The 25,010-nt window shown below is 46.8% G+C and overlaps 1 protein-coding gene across 9 annotated transcripts in view; it reads left to right on the plus strand.

The window, feature by feature from the left end:
* Actr3b (actin related protein 3B) overlaps positions 1–25,010 on the plus strand; it is a 59,448-nt gene that overhangs the window by 33,403 nt on the left and 1,035 nt on the right. For 7 of the 9 annotated variants that reach the window (XM_063250817.1, XM_063250808.1, XM_063250816.1 and 4 more), the window contains 7 exons: positions 6,040–6,135; positions 7,981–8,088; positions 10,601–10,744; positions 12,567–12,740; positions 13,181–13,273; positions 22,733–22,858; positions 23,571–23,698. In XM_063250817.1, coding sequence (XP_063106887.1) covers positions 6,040–6,135; positions 7,981–8,088; positions 10,601–10,744; positions 12,567–12,740; positions 13,181–13,273; positions 22,733–22,858; positions 23,571–23,698 — 869 coding nt within the window. The remainder of the gene's footprint in view (positions 1–6,039; positions 6,136–7,980; positions 8,089–10,600; positions 10,745–12,566; positions 12,741–13,180; positions 13,274–22,732; positions 22,859–23,570; positions 23,699–25,010) is intronic. The other 2 variants (XM_063250809.1, XM_063250811.1) reach the window with 2 other exon arrangements.

The raw sequence follows: 25,010 nt of genomic DNA on the forward strand, positions 1-25,010 counted from the left end.
GTGTTAACTATAGAAGTCTAGATGATGTTTTGGGGGGTCTTCTATGTAGAGCATCATGTCATTTGCAAATAATTCAACAGTAAATCTTTTAGGGCCTGGGCTTTTCTTTGTTAGTAGGTTTTATAATTATATCTTCAATTTCATTGAGTGATAGTGTTTTATTTAGAATTTTTATATGTTCTTAATTCAGCTTTGGTTATTCATATGAATCTAGAAAGCTGTCCTTTTTTTCTGTATTTTCTGTATTAGAATATAGGTTCTTGAAGTAAATGATGATGATCTTCAGGATTTCTGCAGCATCTGTTGTGATTACCTCTTTTTTCTTTCTAATTGCATGGATTTGAGTCTTTCCTTTTTTTTTGATCAGGTTGGCTAAGGGTTTGTCAATTCTGTTTAAGATTTCAAAGAACTCACTCTTCGATACATTGATTCTTTGTATTGTTTTCTTAGTTACTATTGCATTAATTTCAGCTCTGCTATTTATAATTTCCTCCTGTGTATGAGCTATGGACTTAACTTACTCTTATTTTTTTAGAAGTTTGAGGTCTATATTTATGTGGTTTATTTGATCTTGTTCTGTTTTAATTTTACTTTTCAAATTTTTTTTTTTTTTTTTTTTTTGTGGTTTTTTTGAGACAGGGTCTTGCTGTATATTTCAGACTGGCCTTGAAGTCACATGTAGCACAGGCAGGTCTAGAACTCATGTATCCTTCTGCCTCAACCCCACAAGTGCTGGGATGGCAAGCGTGCGCCACTATATCCAACATCACTCTTCTTTTCTTTCTTTCTTTGTTTCTTTTTTTTTTTTTTTGTACTGAGGATTGAACTCACGACCTCATACTTGCCAGACAGGCGCTTATGCCACTGAGCTAAATCCCCAGCCCTTGTTTTCTTTATAAGGGTTTTTACTGCTGTAAATGTTCCTAAAATTTAGGACTGCTTTCATTATGTCCCAAGAGTTCCAGTATATTGTATCTGCATTATTGTTTTAATTGTAGAAACTGTCTAGTTTCTTCTTTAATTGCATCTATGACCCATTGTTCAGGTGGGTGCTGTTTAATTTCCATCTGTTTATGAAATTTTTTTTTCTTTGGTACTGGGGATTGAACTCGTGACTTCATGCTTGCTAGGCAGGCACTTATGCTACTGAGCTATATTCCAGTCCTCAACATTGATTTGGAAAGATAGTTTTGTGTGGTATATCAGTTTGGGTTAGAAGGTGTTTTCTTTGGGTTTGCGATACTTTACACCAAGCTCTTCTTGACTGGTGGGTTTGTGTTAAGTCTGCTGTGATTCTGATGGGCTTTCCTTGGTAGGTGATTTCTTTCTTTTCTCTCAGAGCTTTTAATCCGTTCTTGTGTTGAATTTTTGGAATCTTGACTCATATACGTTGGTGTAGATTTTTTTTTTTAATCATGGCTAATTGGAGTTTTATGTGCCTCACTTACATATATGTCAAATTATTTTTCCCTGTCTATTGGGAAACTCTTGACTTTCCTTGTCTGGGGCACAGATGTTATGGCAGAGAAGTTTCCTGCCATGATATTTGTGAATAGATCTATGATGTCATTTGTGATACTCCTGTTTTTTCACTGACTCAGATCAATCTGTGTTATTGTTCTTAGTGTCATCTGGTAGGTGGCAGATTGGTTTTTCCTGGTCCCTTGTTATTTCAAAGAAATATTTTCATCATTACTAATTGCAATTCTATATCAAATTCTGTCTTCGCATTGGGCATTCTGCAACATATATTTTCAATGGAATTTTTAATTTCCTGGCTATCTGTGTGAATCTTTTCAATGGATTCCATTTCTTTCCTCTATTGGGTATTTATAGTTTCCATGATTTTCCTAAGCTCCTCTTTTTTTTCCTTCTGTATCTGCTGTAGAATCCTTAGCCATGGTCACTGTCTCTGTAGTTATTGGAGAAATTATTTCTGATTTTGTTTTTTCTTAGAGCCTCATTGATCTGTTTTGTTACTTCATTGTTGCCACTTCAGAGAGTCCAGGTTGGGTGGGTTTTGAGTTGTTCTGCCTCATTGCCCCTGGGTTGTCTTTGGTGAGCTGGAAGTATGGGGTTACATCTCTGTTGTGGTTTATTTAAATGTCCCTCCAAAGCCTTATTCAGGCATAGAGGTGACTAAATTTAGCATTTGTGATTGGTTCCTTGTCTAGTGCTCGGATTGGTGGTGTGAGTGTTTCACCCGCCCAGGGGTGGAGCCAGCGTAAGGTGGGAAGAATGGGACTCTTTCACTTGTGCTTTCGAATATGCTGTTTGCAGCAGCCATAAAGGGCTGCCCCAGCGTGTCATGCCATGCCATGCCAGGGTGCTTTGGAGACTAACACCTCCAAAACCTTCCCTAACTTTGGGCGTCAGGTATTTTGTCTCAACAAGTAAAAAGTAAGACAATCTTGTTTAAGTGGCTTCTCATTTTTTTTTTTTTTGTCTTTTTCATTTTCGTTTTTATCGGTACCAGGGATCAAACTCACAACTGCCTGCTTGCAAGGCAGGCACTTATGCCGCTGAGCTAAATCCCCAGCCCCTCTCATCTTTTTTTTATCGGTACCAGAGATCGAACTCACAACTGCATGCTTGCAAGGCAGGTGCTTATACCACTGAGCTAAATCCCCAGCTGTCATCTTTCTTTTTTTTTTTTTAAGTTGAATTCTGGTGTTGATGCTTATAAATTGCTTATGGCAGTAGGCTTTATTGCTAGTATCAGGAACCCTTAGGGGAGATGCTGCTCAGAGATGTCTTCCAGCTGTAGCTGGCTTTTGAGTGTTGAGTCTGTTGTAAGGTCCTCTGCTTTGAGTCATTGGGGTGAGAAGTTGCTGCCTATTTGGCCTACACCTGAGTCTTTGGCTCTGGCCTGTAGTATTGGTTATGACCCTCCCAGTCCTGGCATGTGTGGGGTACCACTCAGACTGCGTCCAAGCTTAGGGTATCTAAGGACACCTAAGCACATGACCCTGCTTGTCTGGTGCAGGTGCACAGTGGGATGCGGTTCTGTAACTGTGACTTAGCACAGTAAACACACATGCGCTGGTGATGGTACTGTGTGAGAGTGTGAACATGAGATAATGGCCTGTATAAGAGTTCTACAGTTCAGATGCCTGCAGCTCTGTTCTCTGCTCTGTCCATGCTGCCTGCTTTTGTTGCTGTCTGCACAAGTGGTCTTTAACTTTTGCACCTCATCCTTGGAAATCCCTGCTGGGCTCCTAAGTGGGCCGACAGCTGGTGTAGTTGGTAGGACACTGAGGTGAGTGGTCCCATCGAGGCTGTGGAAGCAACATCACAAGGCAAGGGAGAATGGCGATAAGCGACCCTGACCTTGCTGTGGCTACCGGTCTTGGCAGTTTGAAATGTCTCAGAGAACTATGTTTTGCAGTCCTTGGAAACAGTAGACAGATGGATTCTTCCTCCTCACTGTGAAACAGCAGTGCAGACTGCTTGGCTGTTTTTCACTCTTTTCTGCTGCGGAAAGGAAGAGGCAGATGGCCTTGTCCGGCAGGTTGACCTACTGCAGCAGATAGGAGGACCTTGAGCAGTGACCTGCTGCTGTGGAGCTCAGATTAGTCCCTATACAAAGGGAAAGGGGGACCCCTGGCTGACGCCTGGTGAACTCATGGGTCTGCTGTAACTCAGCTCTACAGGGGACAGTGGTCACTGTCCAGTCCAGTACATCAGGAACAGGCAGGTCAAGCCAGTGGGCAGGGTTGCAGGTAGTGTGATTGCTTGTGATGCATGAAGAGGCTGCATTTGTGTGCAGACAGCTGGGCAGTTCTGAGGGGGCTGACGCTCTGGCTGCAGGCCTGAGTAATTTGGGAGTCACAGGTGGGCGCTATCTCTTGTAGGGTGCTGACATATGGGGAGATGTATGGGAGCATGGCCAAAAGCTGACCATGTAGGCTATCATGGCTCAGGATATTAGCCCCTCTTCTCTTTGGGAAATGTTGCTAGCAATAGCATCTGATCGGGGGCAGGACCATAAACTTAGGTCTCTCAGCTGAAGCCCTTGCTTAACATATGGCCCAGACCTTGAATATTGTGTGCCAGGCTTTGATGTTGTTTATGGATGAAACAGTTCAAGTGAATAAAGTGGTTTTGCAAAAGCATGCGGTTCTTTCTTTTTTGCTACAGGGTATAACCACTTGGTTTTTGTTAACTAGGGGTCCTTGAGCCTTGTTACATATAAAATGCTACATTTGTAAACTTTTGAGGGGGTGGGATATGGGAACCACTCAGATTGCTTTGGCGCTTGGGGTATCTAAGGAAACCAGAGGCTCCTCTCATGATGGGTACTGGCCATTTGCCCCTTCTGAGTTTGGGTTGGAATAACTCGCCAGCTCCTGCAGTCTGCTGTGTGCCCTGCTGTGGTCTTCTGGTGCATTTCTCTGTGGAGGCCTCTGAGATCCCCGGTGGTTACTGAGCACCTATGAGTTTGGGCAGTAAGTCAGGGCTCGGAAAGAAAGCCTCGCTTGCTAGCTCCTCTTTCTTTGTTGAACTCTGTCTTTGCTCTCCCGTGGGCTTCAGCTCTTGCTTTAGATCCTTGGTGGGATTTGGTGGCTCACTGTCCCTCCTCTTGTGCTTCATATTGCTGCGGTCTAGTGTCTAGGACGTTGTTTCTCTGCTGTTCGCCGTTCTGCCGTTGTCCAGAAGCCTCAGCTTCCTTTTAAAGGCCGAGCAGTACTTGTTGTGTGTAGATGCTACTTGTGAATTCCTTCTGGCGATTAGGACTTTCGTTTGTTGTGTTTGTACTGGACTTCTTACCTGAACTAATGTTTGGCCTTTCTTTTTCTTTTCTTTGTTTGGATATTACAGATTTCTGTGTAGTGAAATATCTTACCTTCTAACAGTTGTGTTTAGTCTTCATCCATCTGGGATTTGGTTTGGTCATCATCATTTGACACTGAATTAAACTCAGGAGTACAGGAGCCAGGTGACCCTAATTCTGCTGATGTGTCTTCCTTTTTAAGTTTTGTTTTTTTGCTTCAGATCAGATAGGCAGTGTTTGGCTGGTGGAAAGAAATATTTCCAGATCACACTTAGCACTTTTTATTCCTTTGTAAATCTTAGGTGGTTTTTTTGGTACTAGGAATTGAACTCATGACCTCACTATTGCTAGGCAGGTGCTCAGGCCGCTGAGCTAAATCCCCAGCCCACTTTTGTAAGTCTTCTTGCTACTCAGTTTAAATGCTTTGTGTAAGAAGTCAGTGTTTTGGCTGGGGATGTGTCTCAGTGGCACAAGCACCTGCCTGGCAAGTGAAAGATTTCGAGTTTGATTCTCTCTGTCTTTGTTTTTGTCTTTTTTGAGATGGTCTTGCCAACTCAGGATGGCCTTGAGTTCACTTTGTAGCCCAGGCTGGTCTCGAACTCACAATGATCCTCTCACCTCAGCCTCCCGAGTGTTGGAATTACAGGCGTGAGCCACCATGCCTGGCTTCGAGTTTGATTCTTAGTACCAAAAAAAAAAAAAAAAAGGAGATCAGTGTATCATTGGTGCTTTGATTTCTATTTAAGGTGAAGACAAGTTTATGAATCTTTGCTTACTGTATGAATGTCTGGTATGAGGTGCATTACTGACAGGCAGAGCTGATGTTGCTTGAATACTTCCTGTGTGCTCAGTGTTCCTATCCCCTTCTGTGTATTTACAAGTACCGAGTCACACATTTCTTCCCACCAACAGCCTTCTAGGATAGGTCATGTTCTTAGATCTGTTCCTCAGGTTGATAGGCAGTACCTCAGAGGTACACAGTGCTGAGTACTCTTGTTGTCAGAGTCTGTCTTCTATAACTTGCTTCTATCTGGGTAGGCCCTGAGAACTGAATGAAGCATTCAAAGAGGTCTTCATTTTGCCACCTTGAAGCCTTTAAGACCCATAGCCAGTTTTTTTAGTCCATACTGTCAGTGTAATGTGCCTGTAAAACTAGGGAGTTGGATCACATGCTAGCTAACATATGTTTTGGTTAACCTTTTTGTAATTCTGATACAATTACATGAAATTGGGTGAACACTAACCGTAATAAATGTTTCTTACAGACAGAGCCTCCCCTGAATACACCAGAAAACAGAGAATATCTTGCAGAAATTATGTTTGAATCATTCAATGTGCCAGGACTCTACATTGCAGTTCAGGTAAAAACAAAGTTGCTTTTGTGATTTGCAAATCACAGTTTCTGACAGTAGAAGAAGTGGTAATTCCACAGGTCCTAGCTTGTAAGCCTGAAGGCTGTGGCTGTGTATTCTTCCTTTTCACTCCTGTGGCACACGTGTACATCCTCACCATTGAGGTTTGGACTGAAATACGATAGAGAACATGTCCTAGGACCTGATGCACCTGTGTTGGCCTTCAGAGTGCTGAGACTATAGGCATCTATCACCGTGCCTGGCTGTCCATGGCTTTTACAATTATATCATTTCCACAGACTCTGGCTCTGCCTTTTTCTATGCAAAGGCCAGTGTGTTTTCTGGAGGGTGCCAAGATAGAGATGTAGGTGTAGTTCTCTCTCTCTCTCTCTCTCTCTCTCTGTCTCTCTTTTAGAGGAGGGGTGTGGGATGTTGGTATGTTGCCCATGCAGGTCTGGAACTTATCTTCCTGCTTCTGCTTCAGTAACTAGGATTACAAGTATATGTCATCAAGCTCAGATCTTTCACTTTTGATCAGAAAAAGATAAACACAGCCTGTTGGAAAAGAGTGAAGGGAGGCCTCTGTGTTTATTTGGGCTCCTGTCAGTCTCAGAGTACTGTCTGACTTGTAAGAGATGCTACATTTCCAGGAGCTCATAGAAGTCCTTTGACACTTTTGTTCTTGGAATGATGTTGCTTTTGGTGGTTGTATATCTGCCACCTTATACAAAGGAATTGACCACAGTTTCGGGGAATAAATGAGATAGTGTGCCCCAATATTTTCTGCCTAATATTAAATCTGTTCCGCCATGTGTGATGATACATGTGTGTAATCCTAACTGTTCACGAGGCTGAGGCAAGAAGATTGCAAGTTTGAGGCCAGCCTGGCCGGTTTGGGGAGATCCCTTCTCAGTAAAACAAGTTAGAGATGCAGCTCAGTGCTAGACCCTTACGTTGAAGAAATCTGTTCTGGTGCTTCCAAATTTACTTAACCATGTATCTGCCTCCCCTAAGTTACTCATGTTGTATGGAATAAGGAAATACTTTATGGCCTACTGAGGTGATGGCTCTTGAAGTATTCTACGCATCACATGCTTTCTTGGAGGGTTTTGTTTTTTTTTTTTTGAGACAGTGTCTTTGTGTAGTGCAGGCTGCTCTCAAACTCACCATGTAGTCCAGGTTGGCCTTGAACTCAGCAGTTTTCCTGCCTCAGCCTCTTGAGTGCTGAGATTATAGGTATGCACCATCCATACCCAACTTGCTTTTTTTAAAGTATAAATTCTTAGCTCCGTATTTTCCTGCCTCTGGCTTTGAATGGGACACTTCCAGTTGTGGGGAGTCCTTGTCATTGTAGGGTGCTTAGTAGCAAGTCTGGCCTCTCTGCTTGCTGAACCACACCAGCCTCTTCTCTGTGCACAGGTATGACAGTGAAAAGTAACACTAGGTATTGCCAGATGTTACCTGGCCAGCAAAACTGCTCCAGGTAGGGGCCCAGAGTTGAGAGCCAGTGTCCTAAAACTGCCATTTAGAATGGCTGATGGGAGACCACGTTGTGTGTAAAACTCCATGAGGGTTTTCACCTCCAGCCATGGCTCCACACAGAATCAGAGGAAAAGAGATCAAAACTTTACTTCTACAAAGAGGATTTTTCACTGGCCTTTCTTTGTAAAACTTCAGTCTTTCTTTACTTTGTAACTTTTTGTTTTATTGCAAAGCTAGCTTCTAGAGTATAAGTTCATGAACTTTGCATGCTTGATGCCCACGTCAGAATTGAAGTTTTGAAGTGAGGTGGAGGGTCAGGCGGGCAGCGGCTCAGAGAGCCCTACCTATACCTCGGAGTCCCTGTCTCCCCAGGCAGTGCTGGCGCTTGCAGCCTCCTGGACCTCCCGGCAAGTTGGCGAGCGCACGCTCACAGGGATAGTCATCGACAGCGGAGACGGAGTCACCCATGTGATCCCGGTGGTAAGTGTGCTGGCTCATGATGACTGAGATTTTCTGCCTGCTTTGAGGTAAGAAGAAAGAAAAAAACCCACCACCTTCTGTAATTAAAAATGCCATTTAAAAAGTGATGTTTAATAAAGGTAATGGGAGTTTTAAAGACCAGCTGTTTTAGGTATTTTCTCATTGCAGAGACAAAATACCCAACACCCAAAGTTAAAGGGGGAAACATGTATTTTGGCTCACACTTGGCAGAGGTTTCAGTCCAGAGCAGTTCTGAAGCAGGGCAGCACTGCAGAGGCTTCACAGAGAGAAACAGTCTGTGGTATGGCAAGCATTAGGCATGGAGCAGGCGCAGCTGCAGCAGCAAGCCTGCCTTCTTTCTGTCCCTTTATGTTCCATCCACGCTCTTAAGTCTGTGGAGTGGTGTCATCCACTGCAGGGTGGGGCTCTGCTCCTCATCTCATTAGTGCCCGTATCACACACCCTAGATCGACTTTGAAAAGCCCCACCTATGAGTGCATGAGGTTTTGGGGGGACGTCTAGGTACAAGCCATAACACCAGGTATGTGAGAAAGTGCTAAAGATGGCCAATATTTGTGGCTTCAAAAGTTTTAAAATTACAGCAGCAAATTCTGCAGTCACTGGTGAGTGGTTGGCTAAGATTCTGGGGCCTCTGCTGGGTTCCTGATGGGTGTATCCTCACCCCCACGTGTGTTTCCTGGTTTAGAGTTCTGAGCTGTGGGGGACCCGAGAGTGTGCTGCATGCTTGTTTGATGTCTCTGTGGAAAGGGGCTGGCTTAGTCCGCTCATGCTGCAGAAAATCCTGCATTTTGATTTTCAGTTTATTTTAGAGCCAAGAAGGAGAGAGTTTATTTTGACTGTAGTATCACTTTCTGGTTTTATTTTTATTTTTATTATTGTTTGGTACCAGGGATTGAACTCACAACGTCACACTTGCCAGGCAGGCGCTTATGCCAGTGAGCTAAATCCCCGGCTATGGTTTTATTTTTTAAAATAATAGAGAAGACATTCCCAATTCAGATTTTAGGAGACGTTTGTAGTATTTGGTCCAGTGGATTGTAGGTGAATTATTTAAAATTGATTCTTTTGAGACTTGGTTATCCTTGGGCTCTTGATTTCTGATCTGATCGTTCCTGGGTCACCTCTCAGTAAGGATGATCACTTGGTTAGCTATAGGTTTTACAGATGTGCTTTGTGCGTGTTCTGTGTATTATCTCCTTTTAAAAGTGCAAATTAGGGTTAAAAACTTCATTTACTTTAATTGAAAAGGCAGTCACTATTTCCTTTCAGGAATCAGAAGGAAAGCTTTCCAAACTTCTTTCTGCTTTGATGAATGCCTTCAACATCAAAATTCCTGTAATGGAAAGGCTTGCAGGCACGTCCAGTCGGCCTATGGTCTGGACATACCTATTTTACAATAAAAACTTAAAAAAGAGAAATTGTGTAACCGTATTGTGTATTTTCTACGTGGCCAGAGAGCACTCTTCTCCGTGCAGTGCAGCCTAGGTGGGCCAGGTGTGGGCATAGGGTGGACGTGCTTCGTGGTGCTTTGCAGCAGGCGGGGGGAGCTCTTCTGGTGGGGTGACTGGTGACTGTGTGTGTGTGTGCACGCGGAGTCCGTGTCACTGCCATATCTCTCTTCTGGTGGGGTGACTGGTGACTGTGTGTGTGTGTGCACGCGGAGTCCGTGTCACTGTCATATCTGTTTCTCTCAGTGTCCTGGTTCAGAGGCTGTGAGGTGCTGCAGTGGGACACACAGGGCCTCTGTCTGATGATGGGGAACAGCCTTGGCCCTGGCCGTCAGTGCCCCTGACCCTCACAGCCCTGCAGAGTCTCAGCCCAGCGCCGAACTGCAGCTCCTATGGTACACTGTTTCTCGCTGGAAGCCGACTCTTCCTCATGAGAGTGTTTGTGGCATAGCTCGTGCTATGAAGTAGTGCCATGTGCTTGGCACAGAAGAGTTTATTTAACCTTTACTGCAAGTACCATTGGACGTTACTTGCTCTGTTATTCTGGATCAAGGTGCTGAGGTTGAAGCTGTTCACCTGGCATGGGAGTTTGCAGCCAACAAACCTGCAGCAGGATTTGAATCCAGGCTGTTAGAAGCTTAGGCTGTGGTCACCACATGGCTGGCTTCTACATATGAGTAGTTTTTAATAGTTGGGTTAGCAATTTATAAGCCTTTCCTATTGGTTAGAGAAAAGAAAGGTTGTATTTACTGTTCTAATAGATGGTGTTACCTTTTGGAAGTGAACCGCCCTGTACTTGGAGGTCTCCCTGTGCATTTCTCATGAGAACACTGTTTTGGTTGTTGATGGAGATTCTCAATCTTTGGGACAATCTTGAGTTTTAAGTATTAGGGAACTCCATGTGCAGTCACTTCAGTAGACCCCGTTCTGAGTTTGCACAGGTTGGGTCTCAGTTCTTGCAGGATCAGGCAGGGGTTGAAGTGAGACAGTGGGCCTGGACCATGGGATCACTCACCAGCTGTTTTGCTTCCTTTCTTCCCCAGGCAGAGGGTTATGTAATCGGAAGCTGCATCAAACACATCCCGATTGCAGGTAGAGATATTACGTATTTCATTCAACAGCTGCTAAGGGAGAGGGAGGTGGGAATCCCTCCTGAGCAGTCACTGGAGACCGCAAAAGCCATTAAGGTAAAAACAGCTGGGAAACCGGCCGGTTTGGGGTGAGAGAGAAGTACTGTCTGAGGCCTTCCTGAGTGCACCTTCCCCCTCCTGCCTGCCGTCCCCTCCCCTCCCGAGAGTGTGAGCCCTGACCTGTTCCCAGTGAGCTCAGTGGGCTGAGGATGAGGCTCAGCCTACCTTAAGCGCTCTGTTGAGGCTCTGGCTATGAACCAGAGCAGCTTGCTGTGTTGTGGAGCCACCGCCGGTGCAGTATAGTGTGGGTTAACTGGCGCCTAATATATAGAACTTTCATTGACTGATGTCACTTCCTTGTCTCCTCCCTGGCTGTTAGACTGAGGAGGCACAGGTCATAGCAGCTGGGGGACCACGGGCTCTGCTGGAGTCTGTGTGAGTCTGTGCCCCAGAGTTCACATCTCAACAAGGTCTTTCCAGGATCCAGAGTTACCATCCAAAGTCCATTTGTGTCAGGGAGGCTCAGGAAGCTTTATAATTCAGCCAGGAGGATTAGAAGGAAAGCAACTTGATGTGTTAGTTTGTATTTCTCTGTACATGACTTATCATGTACCCTCTGGAAGGAATTTTTCAAACTTTAGAGAAAGATCAGATTGGAAGGAGTGGCTAGCAGCCCAAAGCTAATGATTCTCTAGGTGGAGAGGGAGGATTCCTTTGTGGACCGTTGCGGGAGGGCTTGGGCCTCTCCTTTCCCATAGGACTTAGAGTTTGAGCCGTAGAGGGGCTGGAGGATGGTAGATCTCATGCCTCCTCTTCATCAGTCCCCTGCAATCTGAGCAGCGGCAACCAAGGCGGGGTAAATGAATGGAGACCTCGAGGTGGTCCTCAAGCTCTGATAGACTCTGGGTAAGGACAGAGGTGCCTTTAGGAAGGAGGATGAAGAGAGGGCAGGCTTCTGTCTGACTTCTTCGAATTGGAGTTTGCAAGGAGAGAAACTGTCAGTGCTAAACCCATGAGGTCCTGAGTAAATAGGAGTTAGTCCTTCCTCCGGTGGGGGAGGTTGCAAGGGATCACAAGACTTTATTTATTTATTTAATGTATTTTTTGGCACTGGGGCTCGAACTCATGACCTCACGCTTGCCAGGCAGGCGCTTACAGCACTGAGCTAAATCCTTGGCCCCGTCCTAGTGACTGTAATCCCACTGCCTTCCCTTTGTTGTGTGGCACTGTCACTTTACCCTGCTATTTATTCATTGAGGTTGTCTGTTGTCTCAAACTGAGGGTGTCATCTGACAAGGACTTGGGTGCTGCATTCACTTGTGTATCCCAGGTGCTGAGATACTCTGTGAGCGTGTCAGTCAAGTGAGTCAGAATACCTGTCACCAGCTCCAGCCCCAGCACAGAGGAAGTAAAAAGTGCCATACCAGGTGATCACTCCCCAGGCCCATGCAGCTGGGCAACAGGCTGTAGACACACAGCACAGTCTGTCAGACTCAGTGTGGTCTGCTGGTTCAGGGGCAGCTGACAGTGGAAGCCTGAGGAGGGCCTGGCAGGAGCCTGAGGGAAGATCAGACAAGATGGTGATACTGTCTTACCAGCACCTTTCCACGTTGCTTCAGACAGTGTGGCAGCCGGCGTTGAGACTGAAGCTGAGATTAATAGCTGAGCTGCAGAGAAAGCAGGCTGCGCTGTCCAGAGCCCCATGATTGGCACGTTTCAGGTGGCAGTTGATGGAATAGGGCATGAACTGCATCCACACAGTCATCTGGTGTGTGGCAGATCGGGTGTGTGTAATGCATGGAGTTTCTGTATGTGTGTGAGAGGGCAGAGGTGCTGGGTAGCTGTTAATGTTTGGTGACGTCTTTGTGTGTACATGCAGGAGAAATACTGTTACATCTGTCCTGACATTGTCAAGGAGTTTGCTAAGTATGATGTGGATCCCCGGAAGTGGATCAAACAGTACACAGGCATCAACGCGATCAACCAGAAGAAATTCATCATAGATGTTGGGTACGAAAGGTTCCTGGGGCCTGAAATATTCTTCCACCCAGAGGTGAGCTGTCTGCCTGGAGTGTGTGTATGGCAGTGCTGCCACCCGTGTGCACAGACAGACACCCGGTGTCTCAGCCACGTGATTTTCCCTGGATCTCAGCTGATTTTTCATTCCTTTCACCTTATAAATATTCACAAGCAATGTGTTTGTGTTTCTTGCTGAATGTCATGTGTCTTATGCATGTGGTTTTTCCTTTTCTCACTGGCATGTATCAAACACTCTTCTGTTACTAAACCCACACATTTCCCCTCTGTGGAGACTCATGGGACCATCACTGCAGAGGTGGTTTAGTGTCACATTGGAACCTCTTCCATACCTCCATCCCGATGGGAGGGTTTCAAGTTATCATTGTCTGTTTGTTAAAATTGCTTTGTGAAGAGTTTTTGTTGTGTGCTATTTAGGGAAATATAACCTTCCTTTTGTGTTTGTATACAATATAGTTTGCCAATCCGGATTTTATGGAGTCTATTTCAGACGTGGTTGATGAAGTGATCCAAAACTGCCCTATTGACGTTCGTCGCCCACTGTACAAGGTATAAGCTGCTTGGTAAGGCGTTTTGATGGCATTCTCATTCAAGGCCTCTGGTTGTTCAGTTAGTTCATTTCTATGAGTGTGTAGACATGCTCACTTCACCTGCTCTGCAGGATTTGTTGCAGGCAGTGTAGTTTAAAAGGTTTTTCTTGAAGCGGAGATGATTTACACGTTTGGAGATGGAACCCCCTTGACTGGAAAAATTGGATTTGGACACTGCAACGTCTTGTCTTCTTGCTTGGCCAGCTGTATCTGAAGCTGAGTAATCCTAGCCAGGCATACTCACTGGAAGTCGGAGGGACCCCAAGCCCCTGCTTTCTGTAAGGTTCATGATCTCATTTCAGCTGATTTGTGGCCTGTGCTGGCTGATGGGCAATGGGAATCAGAGCCTGAAGTGGAGCCACCACATAGAGTCTGCACACATTATGTCTTTTAAATGGTTCTTTGATTGTCTAGAATCCTGAAACTTGGAGTGAGAGTAGTCTAGGCCAGATAATTATTGGATGAGAGGAAGTCTTACCAATGGGCAGATATGGAGAGCAGAAAGGGGAGGCTTTGCCTGCAGTTGATCCTTGCTCGGGTGTACTGTGCCGCCAGCTCTCGGCCTAGTGGCTTCTGACTGGGTGGAATTTTACAGAGTAGAGACCTGGGCTCAGAAAAGAAGAGTCAGTAAGTTTTGTTTCTGCTCATGGTGAAATAGCATTTAACTTTTAAGGAAAGTGAGTATCTTAGTTACTTTTTTCATTGCTGAGGCAAAATACCTGACACCCAAAGTTAAAAGCAGAAAAGTTTGAAAAGGATGATCGTCTTGACCTTGGTTCTTGGTTTTTCTCATCAAGCAAGCTCTGTACGCTGCAGGGCAGGGAGGCGACTCACATGAGGCTGCCCCTTACCCATCTTAGGGCCACCTGGGACAGGACTGTGGGGAGCTGGCCCCGAGTGCCCCATTTGGCAGCAGAGCCTGTTTCTCTCATCACCTTGCGACTGCGACGGCAGGTACTGTCAGCTCTCCATGCAGGGGCCATTCATGTCACACGGCCCAGCCTCACTGCCAGGCCCTGAGGAAGGTGAAAGGTGCAGGCATGTTTAGTGGGCACCTTGGGCTCCTCCACAGCCACCAAAAAAGAACTGCGTTCAAAGCAGGGTGCTCGATGAGTAGGGGGTTTGGTGTTGAGGCCTGAAAATGCCTCCTCCTCTGCTGTCCTGACAGGTGGCTGTTACAGAGGCACTTTTCTCCATGAGGGATTGGCAGACCTTTTCTGCTACAGGGCCCGATGGTGAGGCTTCTGGGTTTGTACATCCTATGGATGAGGCTGCATTTGCACAGTTCTACCAAGGCATGCACACCATGTGTGAGCCCTGGAAGAGACTGGCTCCTGTAAAGCTTGGTTTATAACAACAGGCAGCTTGTTGTAGATATTTGAATGAAAGGCCTAATTCCAGTGCTTTGCAGATTGGGTCTGGGATAATTGTTTGCTGGCTGTCATCAGGCTGTGAATGTCAAGGTGTGTCCTTTGTTCACCAGCAAGACAGTGCTGCACTTAGCAAAGACTGAAAGAATGACTACAGGGCTCTTGTCACCTTAGGGCTTGGTGGCTTTGGCTGGCATTGCCCAGGACAGGGTGCAGTCTGCACAGCCGGTACTTCTCCTGACTTGGAGCCTGGAACTGGGCATCCCTTTTGCTGGGAGACTTACACTCTGTGGGATGTAGAAGGGTCCCTCAGAGCTGGTGTTCTGGAGCCATGAAATGTCCCTGTGAGGTGGCTCCTGTGCAAGGTGCCCCCTTCCCGCACTGCCCCCCTGCCCTGAGTGTGGACCTGAGCTCATGTGGGGCATGCCCTTTCCTTGCAGCTTCTGTTGGTGATGCGTAGATTCTAACTGTGGGCTTCTGTAGAACTGATTGTAGAACACTGTTGTGGTTAGATGCCCCACTAATACCTCTGCAGCCCCTGCACTTGGCTTCCTAGACCTCCATACAGTCCCTGTCTTCAGGTAATGGAGCACTCCTCTCCAGCCTTAGTGTGTTTTTCTGCCTGTTGGGATTGGCTCAGGCATCTGCCATGCTGAGAAAGTATTCTGTAGATCAGAGAAAACTGGAAGGCCTGGTCCAGGCCCAGAGAAACTCAGATTTCAAAAGGCACATACTGTCCCTGCCAGGCCCTGGTACCTGGCAAGATGAGATGTCCTTTCTGGGAGCAAGGACGTTGGGTTCCTTACCTTAGCTGCCAGTGCACTGTCTCCATCCCACAGCCTTATTCGGGACCCGGCAGGAGAGAGTCAGAGTAGTAGCAGGTGAGCCTAGCAGGGGCCTCTGACAAGCTAGTGTGCCTCTCGGCTTGACTGAGGTGTAGTTGGCCTGTACAGTCGTGTGTACGTGAGATATACAGCATGCGGGCTTGAAACTTTTGGGTTTTTCACTGTCAAACCTTCACCTTACTTGTGGGGGTTGAGGTGTGTGTGTGCGTGCGCGTGCATGTGCACGCGTTAAGGGCATTTAAGATCCAGTCAGTTGGCACATTTCCCGCGCTCAGTGCGTTACTATTAGGAGTTGGGTCCCATCCTGTGGAACCTGCTGCATGGTGGGGCTTGGGCTGGGTTGGAACCTTGCGCACCTGATGAAGCTATTTCATCATGCTTCGTAATCTCACTGGTTGTCTTTCAGTTTCTCAGCTCTATTCTTGAGGTATCTTGAGTGCCTGCCGGTTCAAGATGGCATTGTTAAGTTAGGGGATTTAAGTACGTATCAGGTGTGGTTCTTGTCTTGAAGAGCTTATAAAAAAGCCAAAAACACTGAAGTCCTAATGGGAACCACTACAAGCTAAATGTCATTAAAGTGAATCACGCACATTATGGTACTTGAGAGAAGGGCAGACTAGGGATAGGGAGGGCATCAGACAGGCTTGGAGAACATGTCCTCTGAGCCGAGGCCAGGCTGGTGTGCACCGGGGAGGGGAGGCCGGCAGCTCAGGGAAGGCTGGCACAGACAGAAGTAGGAACAAGGGGACCTGTGAGATTTGTTCCTGGGGTGGTACAGGGTTAGCAGGGAGGCAGACCAGCCAAGGAAGTGTCTTTCACTGTGGGCTGGAGGGTGTTAGATGTTTTTTTTCCTATGCTTGTCAGGAAGATGTGAATGCAGTTGATACAGCTCACAGATTGGTATTTCCTGTAACAGACTGCTCAACTGCATGTAGAAAAGTAAATGAGTTCCATATTGTTTGTTATTAATGTCCTGTTTTGTTTTTTGTTTGTTTGTTTGTTTTTTGCTACTGGGGATGGAACTTACAGCATCGCACTTGCCAGACAGGTGCTTATGCCACTGAGCTAAATCCTTGGCCTATTTCTTATTAATGTCAAGTCCGGTACGTGAGTAGATGGCGAGTGTCTTAGTTACTTTTTATTCATTGCTGAAACAAAATACCTGAAGCCCAAAGTTGGGAAAGGAAAGGTTTATTTCTTACAGTTTTTGGAAGTTTCAGTCCATACTCAGTTGGCTCCAAGGCATGGTGGCATGGCTGGGCTGCAGTTCATGGTGGCTGCAGACAGCAAAGAGGAAAACAGGGGAAAGAGAACAGAGACACACCTTCTTCCTGCCATTACATTACATCTTGGCTCCACCCCTAGGCCAGTATAGCACTCACACCCCCAATCCCAGTGCTAGACAGTGAACCAGTCACAAATGCGCAATGCAAATGCATGAAGCCTGGGGGCCACCAACATAAAACATGACAGTGAGGCTCTGGTAACAGCCAAGTAGGTCCCTCACCCTTAGTTCTTCCACCCTGACTCCACTATTCCATTCCCATTCCTTGGTTTTTTTTTTTTTTTTTTTTTTTTTTTTTTTTTTTTTTTTTTTTTTTTTTTTTTTTTTGTGGTACCTGGGATCACACTCCTGACCCTGCACTTGCCAGGAAGGCACTTATGCCGCTGAGCTAAATCCCCAGCCCCTCCCCTCCCTGATTTACTGGATGTTTTTGCTAGCACTGCCCGAAGAGCCTGGATTTTTATTTCTTGTGGGAAAGGGATCCTGTGTTAACTGTGGTCATAGCTCATGGCTCGTGGGGTTGAGACCTTGGGCATGTACTTCAGTGAGGTGGTGGAGGCGTGTGTGGTGGGGTCCGTGGCTTTGGCACTGTGAGATGTCTGTTGCATGCTGCAGAATGCCAGGCCCTACCACACTATGTGCTGAGCAGAGAGCTGTGGGACTCGTGCTGGAGGCTGGTGTGACTGATCTGTTTCAGAGGAGGGAAGGACCAGAGCTCTGGGCAGGAAAATAACACATTGCTGCATGGCCAGGTGAAGCTGAAGGGTTTCTGCAGTCTGGGAGGAATTCAATACCCAGACCTACACATAAGGAGTGGTGAATTTTGGAGCCATGTTGTGCAGGACCACAGAGAGAGGTCCACCTGGAGAGACGCGCACAGGGGACAGCTTTTCCTGGGCATCGATACCTTTAGGCAAGGATGTGGCCTGTCCCTTGTAGAGGAGTGATGGACTGTGGTGGCCTTGGAGGTTGGAAGGTCTGAAGCCAGGGAAAGCAGCAAGAGGCTGTCCTAGAGTTGCAAGTGAGGAGGGACAGCACTTAGGCTGGAGCATGAGGAGGGAGACAAGGGTGGAGAGGAGAGATCGGCTCAGTGGCTTGGGTGAGGGTGGACCAGCAGGAGAGGTCCGAGATTTGTAGCATACACTTGCAGGAAGAGAGATGCCACTTTTACAGCAGGGAGATGGCCACAAAGTGCTCAGAAGGTGGCATCTCTTTCTGCAGAGAGGTTACATTGTGGGCTCAGATTGAAAACTTGAGAGGGAGATCTGGGCTGTGTGGAGAGTTGAGGCGCATTCTCATGTACATGGAAATCCAGGTCTCTGTGTGGATGTTGGTGAGGGAGGTGTGCAGCTGAGAGAGTGCCCCCTGCATGTTAGGCATGCGCCTGCTTTTAGCATTAACGTCACACTGTAGTTAGGCACAGTAACCCACAGGTGGCGCTGCAGTCTGTCAGTTAAAGAAGCCTCTTAACAGAAAGTGCATTCAGTGTTACAGGAGTGAGAAGTTTTGTTTTAGATGTTGATGAAGTAAAGTTGCTTTTAGAACAGGTTTTATTTAAAACCTTTCAGACTTAAATGTTAGGAGAGCAACAGGTTTGTAGTGTTGTGTGCTGTAGCATTCTTTCTCCAGCACAGAGACAAGACCTTCTTATGTGCGGAGATAATTTGATGTTGTATGGTATTTGACATCATAAAGGATACATTTATACAGCAAGGTAAGGCAGTATTGTCACTGTTGAGGGTCATGAGGAGAGGCAACATGGTGACTCCTGACTGATGGCACCTGTGCTTCATGGGGATGCCTCTGTCAGTGAGTCGCTTGAGAACGTGTGCATGTGGGGAAAGAGCCCTTTGCCATCACTGAGTCTCAGCGTGATGAGCCCAGGCCTTGCGACCTGTGCTGAGCTAGTGATGGCGTTCTGGGCTCAGCCTGCCTGCTTAGGAGTATGCTGGGACCTGGCACCTCTGTGCTGTCTCCAGCTCACCCCCATGTGTGCCACAGCTGCCTGGACAGTGGACGTGGGTGTGTCTGCTGGCAGCAGCGGTGTTCAGAAGCCTGGGCAGGAGTGCAGCAGGTGTTGGACACCAAAGCTCCCTTTCTTCTGTGGATGGGGCGGGGACTGGGAGCAGAGGCGAGGAGGGAGGGGCACAGAGACCAGCAGGGCAGCTCCTTTGAGATCCAGTCCTGCTCTTTCTCCTCAGTACTGTTAGAATTCCTGAACCCAGGGCTGGGGATTTAGCTCAGCAGCATAAGCGCCTGCCTTCCAAGCAGGCAGTCGTGAGTTCGATCCCTGGTACCGGTAAAAAAGAAAAAGATTAAAAAAAAAAAAAAAATTCCTGAACCCAGCCAGGCATGGTGGTGTAGGTCTGTAATCCCAGCAGGAGGATCACCTTGAGTTCAAGGCCAGCACATAGTGAGACCCTGTCTCAGAAATACCACCAACAATGAAAAAATTGCCTAAATGCAGGGCAAAGCTTGGAACCAGGGTGAGAGTTGGAGGTTGATTGAGGAATGGTCCAGAAGCATGGTGCCTGTTTCCTTGTCTCTAGCAACTGCCAGAGGCTGACTGTTCAAGATTCCCAATGAATTTGGGTTGTTGCTGGCTCACAGAGGTACAGTGAGTTAGGAGGATAGGTGGAGATGTGTGCTCCAGGGTGGTGCTGCCACCCACGTGTGCCCTCTTGAGGGCTTCTCTCATCACTGAGGTCTCAGTTCAGTTGTCACTACTGCAGCAAGATTACCCTGCTGACCACTCACAGGGCCCCTTCCTGACTGCCTCCTGATGTGCTGCTCTGTTGTCCAGGTCATCCTCAAGGCATAGGTTAAACAGTGAGACGAACGTTTCTGACAGTTTGGAGAGACCTGACAAGTGTGTATACCTGAAGTCACCACTGTGGTTAAGGGTGGGACACACCGTGGCCTCAGATGCCGTACTCTTCCTGTACCCCAGTCCAGAGTGGGCAGGTTGGCTCCAGGCCCCTTTGTCGTCTCTGCAGGTGTGCTACTCCCTAGGGCTCCAAGTAAAGGGAGCCACGTGGTATGTTCTGTTTCTGCTGCTTTTGTCCAGCTAATACTGCTTTTGAGTTGATGTGTTGGAGTTTGTTCCTGCTGACTGTGGGCAGCATTCCAGCATAAGGATTGATGGGAATTTGAGTTGTTTCCAGTTTTGGCTATTACAGAAAACCTGCCATGGGCATATTTCACAAGTGTTTTGTTTCTCTTGGGTTAATACCTAGAAGTGCAATTGCTTTCTCAAATGGTAAGTGTCTCAAATGGTAAGTGGCTTATTTTATTGTTATTTTATTTATTTATTTTTGGTACCAGGGATCAAACTCACGACCTTGTGCTTGCAGGCAGGTGCTTACATCACTGAGCTAAATCCCTGGCCTAATGGTGATTTTGTTTGTTTGTTTGTTTGTTTTTGGTACTGGGAATCAAACTCAGGACCTTGTTGCCAGGCAGGAACTTATGCTGCTGAGCTATGCCCCTAGTCCCTAATGGTGATTTTTTGGAAAAAAGTGAATAGGAATTTTTTAGCACTTGGGATTAAACCCAGGGACTCAGGCTAGCTGGGTGGTTGAGCATGGAGCTGTATCCCCAGCCCATGAATAAAAATCTGTTTGAAAAATAAATGGTCATTTTAGATGTAATTTACCATTAAAAAATGTTTTGTGATGTCACATTGTGTATTGTCTCTGAAGGCCAACGCTAGATTCTGTAGGGGTAGCTGACCTATTTGAGTCTCCAGTCTCTTTGGATATCTAGTTTGAATGACGAGAGTTAAAATCACGACAAGCGGTGTGCGTGAGAACCCCTGACATGTCTCAGGTCGGGACGGTAGAATCACGGTTATGTGCAGGTGGCATTACGTGGACTCAGTAAGGACCTAAGTGAGTGTTAAGTCCTGATTGGTGTTTGACCTGTTTCTGCCATTATAAAGTCAACAAAAAAGCCTGTGGCACCACCAGATCCTGATGGTCCACTGCTAGGATGGAAATTGGAGAGGATTTAGGGGAAATCAGTACAAACAGGTCCTAGAAGAGGTGCCCCGTTGACCTAATTTCTGAGACTATCCTGTTTTTCCACTTAAACCTACAGGGGTCATTTAGACCATCTTTCCTGCCTCCCATGATCAGACAGGGCATCTTGTCTCCTTGTCATGGTCAGGTGGGCCCCACTGACTAGATGATAACCCACTTACCACCTGGAGGGTCTTTATTGGCTCAGTTCAGGGATATTTGTTTTCTTAGTCTCTGGTCATCACTGTGAAGTTAACACTTACACTATATATTTGTGCAAATGGGTCTCATTGTAACCTGCACTCACAATGCTCCCAAATTAGAGTTTTCCCTTTGGCTGTGTTACTGTCTTTCTTTCCACTTTCTTGATGTTTGCTGGATGCTTTCCAAGGCAGTGGTTACTCTGTGGTGTCTGGCTTCTCTGGAACATGGATTTTATGAGGGCTGGCCTCACTGCCAGTATTGGTGCTGGTGATCTCGCTGGCAAGATATGGCCAATGTGGTTTGACAGCTGTGTCTGACACACTACCTGTGCCGACCAAGACTGTGCAGTAGCCACGGTGCTCTCGTCCACCTGCACCCTGTGCCATGCACTGAGTGTTAGGTTTGCAGGAGAAAGTCATGATTTCCAGCAGCAGACGGGCTGTGTAATTGGAGGCAGTTTGACCCTCACCTCACAAGGCTGTGGGTTCCATGGAGTTGAGCTGCTGGACTGCTTCTGTGGCGGTTGTTGGAGAGCCTACTATGCACTTGTCACAGTGTCTTCACTAGGGATATGAGAGGGACACAGGCACAGCTGTGTTGCTGTGCAATGACTCCTGATTAGTGCCACTTACAACCAGGGGACAGGAAAGCATGCTCTCGCATCTCGGTTCTCTTTCTGTCTTTTTTTTTTTTTTTTTTTTTTTTTTTTTTTTTGAGACAGGGTCTTGCTATGTAGTTCAGGCTGACCTAGAACTTGCTGTATAGCCCAGAGGCCTCAAACTTAACAGGAATCCTCCTCAGCCTCCCAGAGTGCTAGGATTACAGGGTATACCAACATGCCCACCATGTTTTCTTGTGATGCCCACTTAACCTCACATTTGGTGAGGAGTTTACTTCTCAGATTCGGAGCTGGACAGGAGGGGCAGGGTGGGAGTGGTCCTCCTGCTCTTCCTAGGGATTTTTGGAGAACTACTGAGCTTTCAAGGAAGTGTTTTCCTTACAGTTTTCTCAATGGAATTTTCTGTAGCAAAGTTACTTGGCGATACACTTAACTTCCCTTTCATTGTGCTGAGTAGTGGTGCTGTGAAACTCAGAATGCACAGCTGCTACTTCCCCGGAGAACGTGGCCTTTGTTGCTATCAGAGTTCAGATTAAGAACCCTTCTGCTTCTTCCCTTTCTGCACAGCATCTGGGTGGTGTTGACAGAGTGACAGAGTCCCTGATGTACCGATGGGGATGGGGCCGGTGATTGGGTTGTGTTTTCTGCTTGATACCAGGATCTGAGAAGGTTCTAGCGTCAGTCAAAAGACCCTTTTCCCTCTGAGTAAGGCAGAGCAGTTGAAGGTCTGATGTTAGGGATTCAGGCTCAATCTGTGTATCAGGCTGTACTGTTGATTTTGGCTTTGTGGTCCTTAGAGGTTCTGTGTGGTCCAGAGTTCACACTGGGGAAGAGTGGCTTTTTGTTTTTATTCAGGTACAATCACAAGCTGAGAGAAACAGCTGGTGACGCAGTGTCATCACAGGAAGAAAAGGCCAGCCTGTGTTTTTTGTTAGTGTTAACATTGCTTCCAGTCTCATCTTTTCCTTGGGGGTTACTGTGTGTGTCATGCAGGGTAGGGGTTCTGTTGGGAGCAGTTACTGGGACATCGTGGACGGGTGATTTCATGGGGCAACCCTTTGCTTTGTGTCTTTTAGAATGTCGTTCTTTCAGGAGGCTCCACCATGTTCAGGGATTTTGGACGCCGATTACAGAGAGATTTAAAGAGAGTGGTGGACGCCAGATTAAAGCTCAGTGAAGAGCTCAGTGGCGGCAGAATAAAGGTAGGCACCTCAGTTTCTATGGGGATTGACCAGCTTGCTGCTCGCATGAGAAGGAGGAAAACCAGTTTGGGCAGAATGTGGCACAGCAAGCAGACTCTTCTCTACAACTGCACTCACCCCAAGCACGGGGTGAGGCCATGGCCACTGGCAGCCCTCACTGGGCTGTGCACATCAGGTGTGTAGTGAGGTGACCAGGAGCCCAGGGGAGATTCAGTAATGTCCTTTACAAATGTCCGCATTAGACTGAAAGAACTGAGATTGACAGGGAGTTACAGGGTGCCCCTCCAGTTGACAGCTCCGCATTAGTGGATGGTTTTATTTAGGTTTCTAACCAAGACTGGGCTTTGGCCAGCCTCATGGGAGCAAGGAAGAAACCTATAGAGCCGGAGTTGACTATTGGAATAGTGCAGTTTCTCCCAGTGCTTTGGGGGTGGCTTTTAGCATTTGGAACTCTCTCCAGAGGGCTATATCTCTTTACTTGGTTGGTCAGAAGTTCATTGGGTTGGTTGCTTGTCCATTGGCTTTGGACATGCTTTCCTGCCCTCATGAAGGGCTCTTGCTACACTGTGCTGGGACTGCTGTTGCTGTGTCCAGGCAGGGAATGTGGACTCGAGGGCAGGGCCTCCTGGTCAGACAGTGGGCAGAGGGTGAGGAAAGCCAGGAGTGGTCCCCCTGCAGACTGTGGAGTAAACATGCTTCCCTCTGTCCCCAGCCCAAGCCTGTGGAGGTGCAGGTGATCACGCATCACATGCAGCGCTACGCCGTGTGGTTTGGAGGCTCCATGCTGGCCTCAACCGTGAGTCCCTCCCACGCTGGCCTGCTGGCCTTGCCATCTTCCCTGTAGGTCTGAGAATGGACTCTGAATCGGGGCTCTCCACACACTTGATGCTGTCGCTTTTAGAGAGACAGTTCATGGTCATTCTCATTGCACAGCTAGTTACGGAGCCCTTACTAGTCCAAAAGTAATCCTAAAAAATCTTGCATTAATCATTAATTTCATAAATCCCAGTTTCTAAGAAAGTATCATTTTCCCCTTCGTATTTATTAACGGTTAATCCATTGTTAATTTAGGACCCGCACTTACTTGTTTTCCTTTTTAATTTAGATTTGTTGAATGTTTAGCATTTGTTAGTGCTTGTTTACAGTATGGTGATGAGTACATTCCTGGCAGGAGTCAGCACCTGTGCATAGCACCTTATAATTCTTTCAGTTCCTCTCCTTCCACCCTCCCTCATCTCTCTTCCCCACCCTTTTGTAAAAGTGCTGTCTGCCAGTTTCTGGTTATCTTTTGGTTTTGCTCTTTTCATTCACTTTTACTTTGGATTTCTAGTATAAGAGAAACCATGTGCCATATAAGCTCGGGTGTCTGATGTATGTCACTTAAACATTGTGGTCTCAGGGTGCATGTGTTTTCCTGCAGATGGCTCAGATTTACTCTTTCTGGTGGTGTGGTACTCCAATGTGTGTGAACCCTGTATTTTTTGTATCTGTTCATCTGTTACTGGCTGTATAGGCTGCTTCCAGAGTTTAGCGTGATGAGTGTGCTGCTGTGAACGTGGGTGCGCGCAGATCAGTATAATGCGATGTTTTCAACTCTTTCAAGAAGGTGCTTGGAGGGCTAGCACATATTTGGTCCTCAATAAATAGAGGATAAGTCAGAAATTGTGTGTGCACGTGTGCATGTGTGTGTGTGTGTCATAGTTACTTTTTACTTGTCACTGAGACAAAATACCTGATGCCCAAAGTTAGGGAAGGAAAGGTTTATTTCTTATAGGTCTTGGAGGTTTCAGTCCACACTCACTTGGCTCCAAGGCTGCGTAGCATGGTGGGGCAGCCATTTGTGGCTGCTGCAAACAGCAAGGCCTGAACCAGAAAGAGAGACAGACACACCTTTTTCTCGCTGACGCAGCATATCCTGGCTCGGCCCCTGGGCGGGTGAAACACCACCAATCCAAGCGCTGGGCAGTGAACCAGTTACAAACGCTAGATTTGGGCGTAATTGCCTGAGGCTTGGGGGCCACTGACACAGAGCATGACAGTGCCTATGTGCATGGTGCTGGGCTCAGTGTGCTGACCACTTCTGTCTTTGCGGAGTGGAGCCTGGACCAGGTCTCGCACACACAGCTGGCATGTGACCATGGAGCTCTCTGTC

The sequence above is a fragment of the Cavia porcellus genome, unplaced genomic scaffold, assembly GCF_034190915.1.
Source record: "Cavia porcellus strain 051 isolate PalLab524CR breed Dunkin Hartley unplaced genomic scaffold, mCavPor4.1 scaffold_6, whole genome shotgun sequence".
Classification (NCBI taxonomy): domain Eukaryota; kingdom Metazoa; phylum Chordata; class Mammalia; order Rodentia; family Caviidae; genus Cavia; species Cavia porcellus.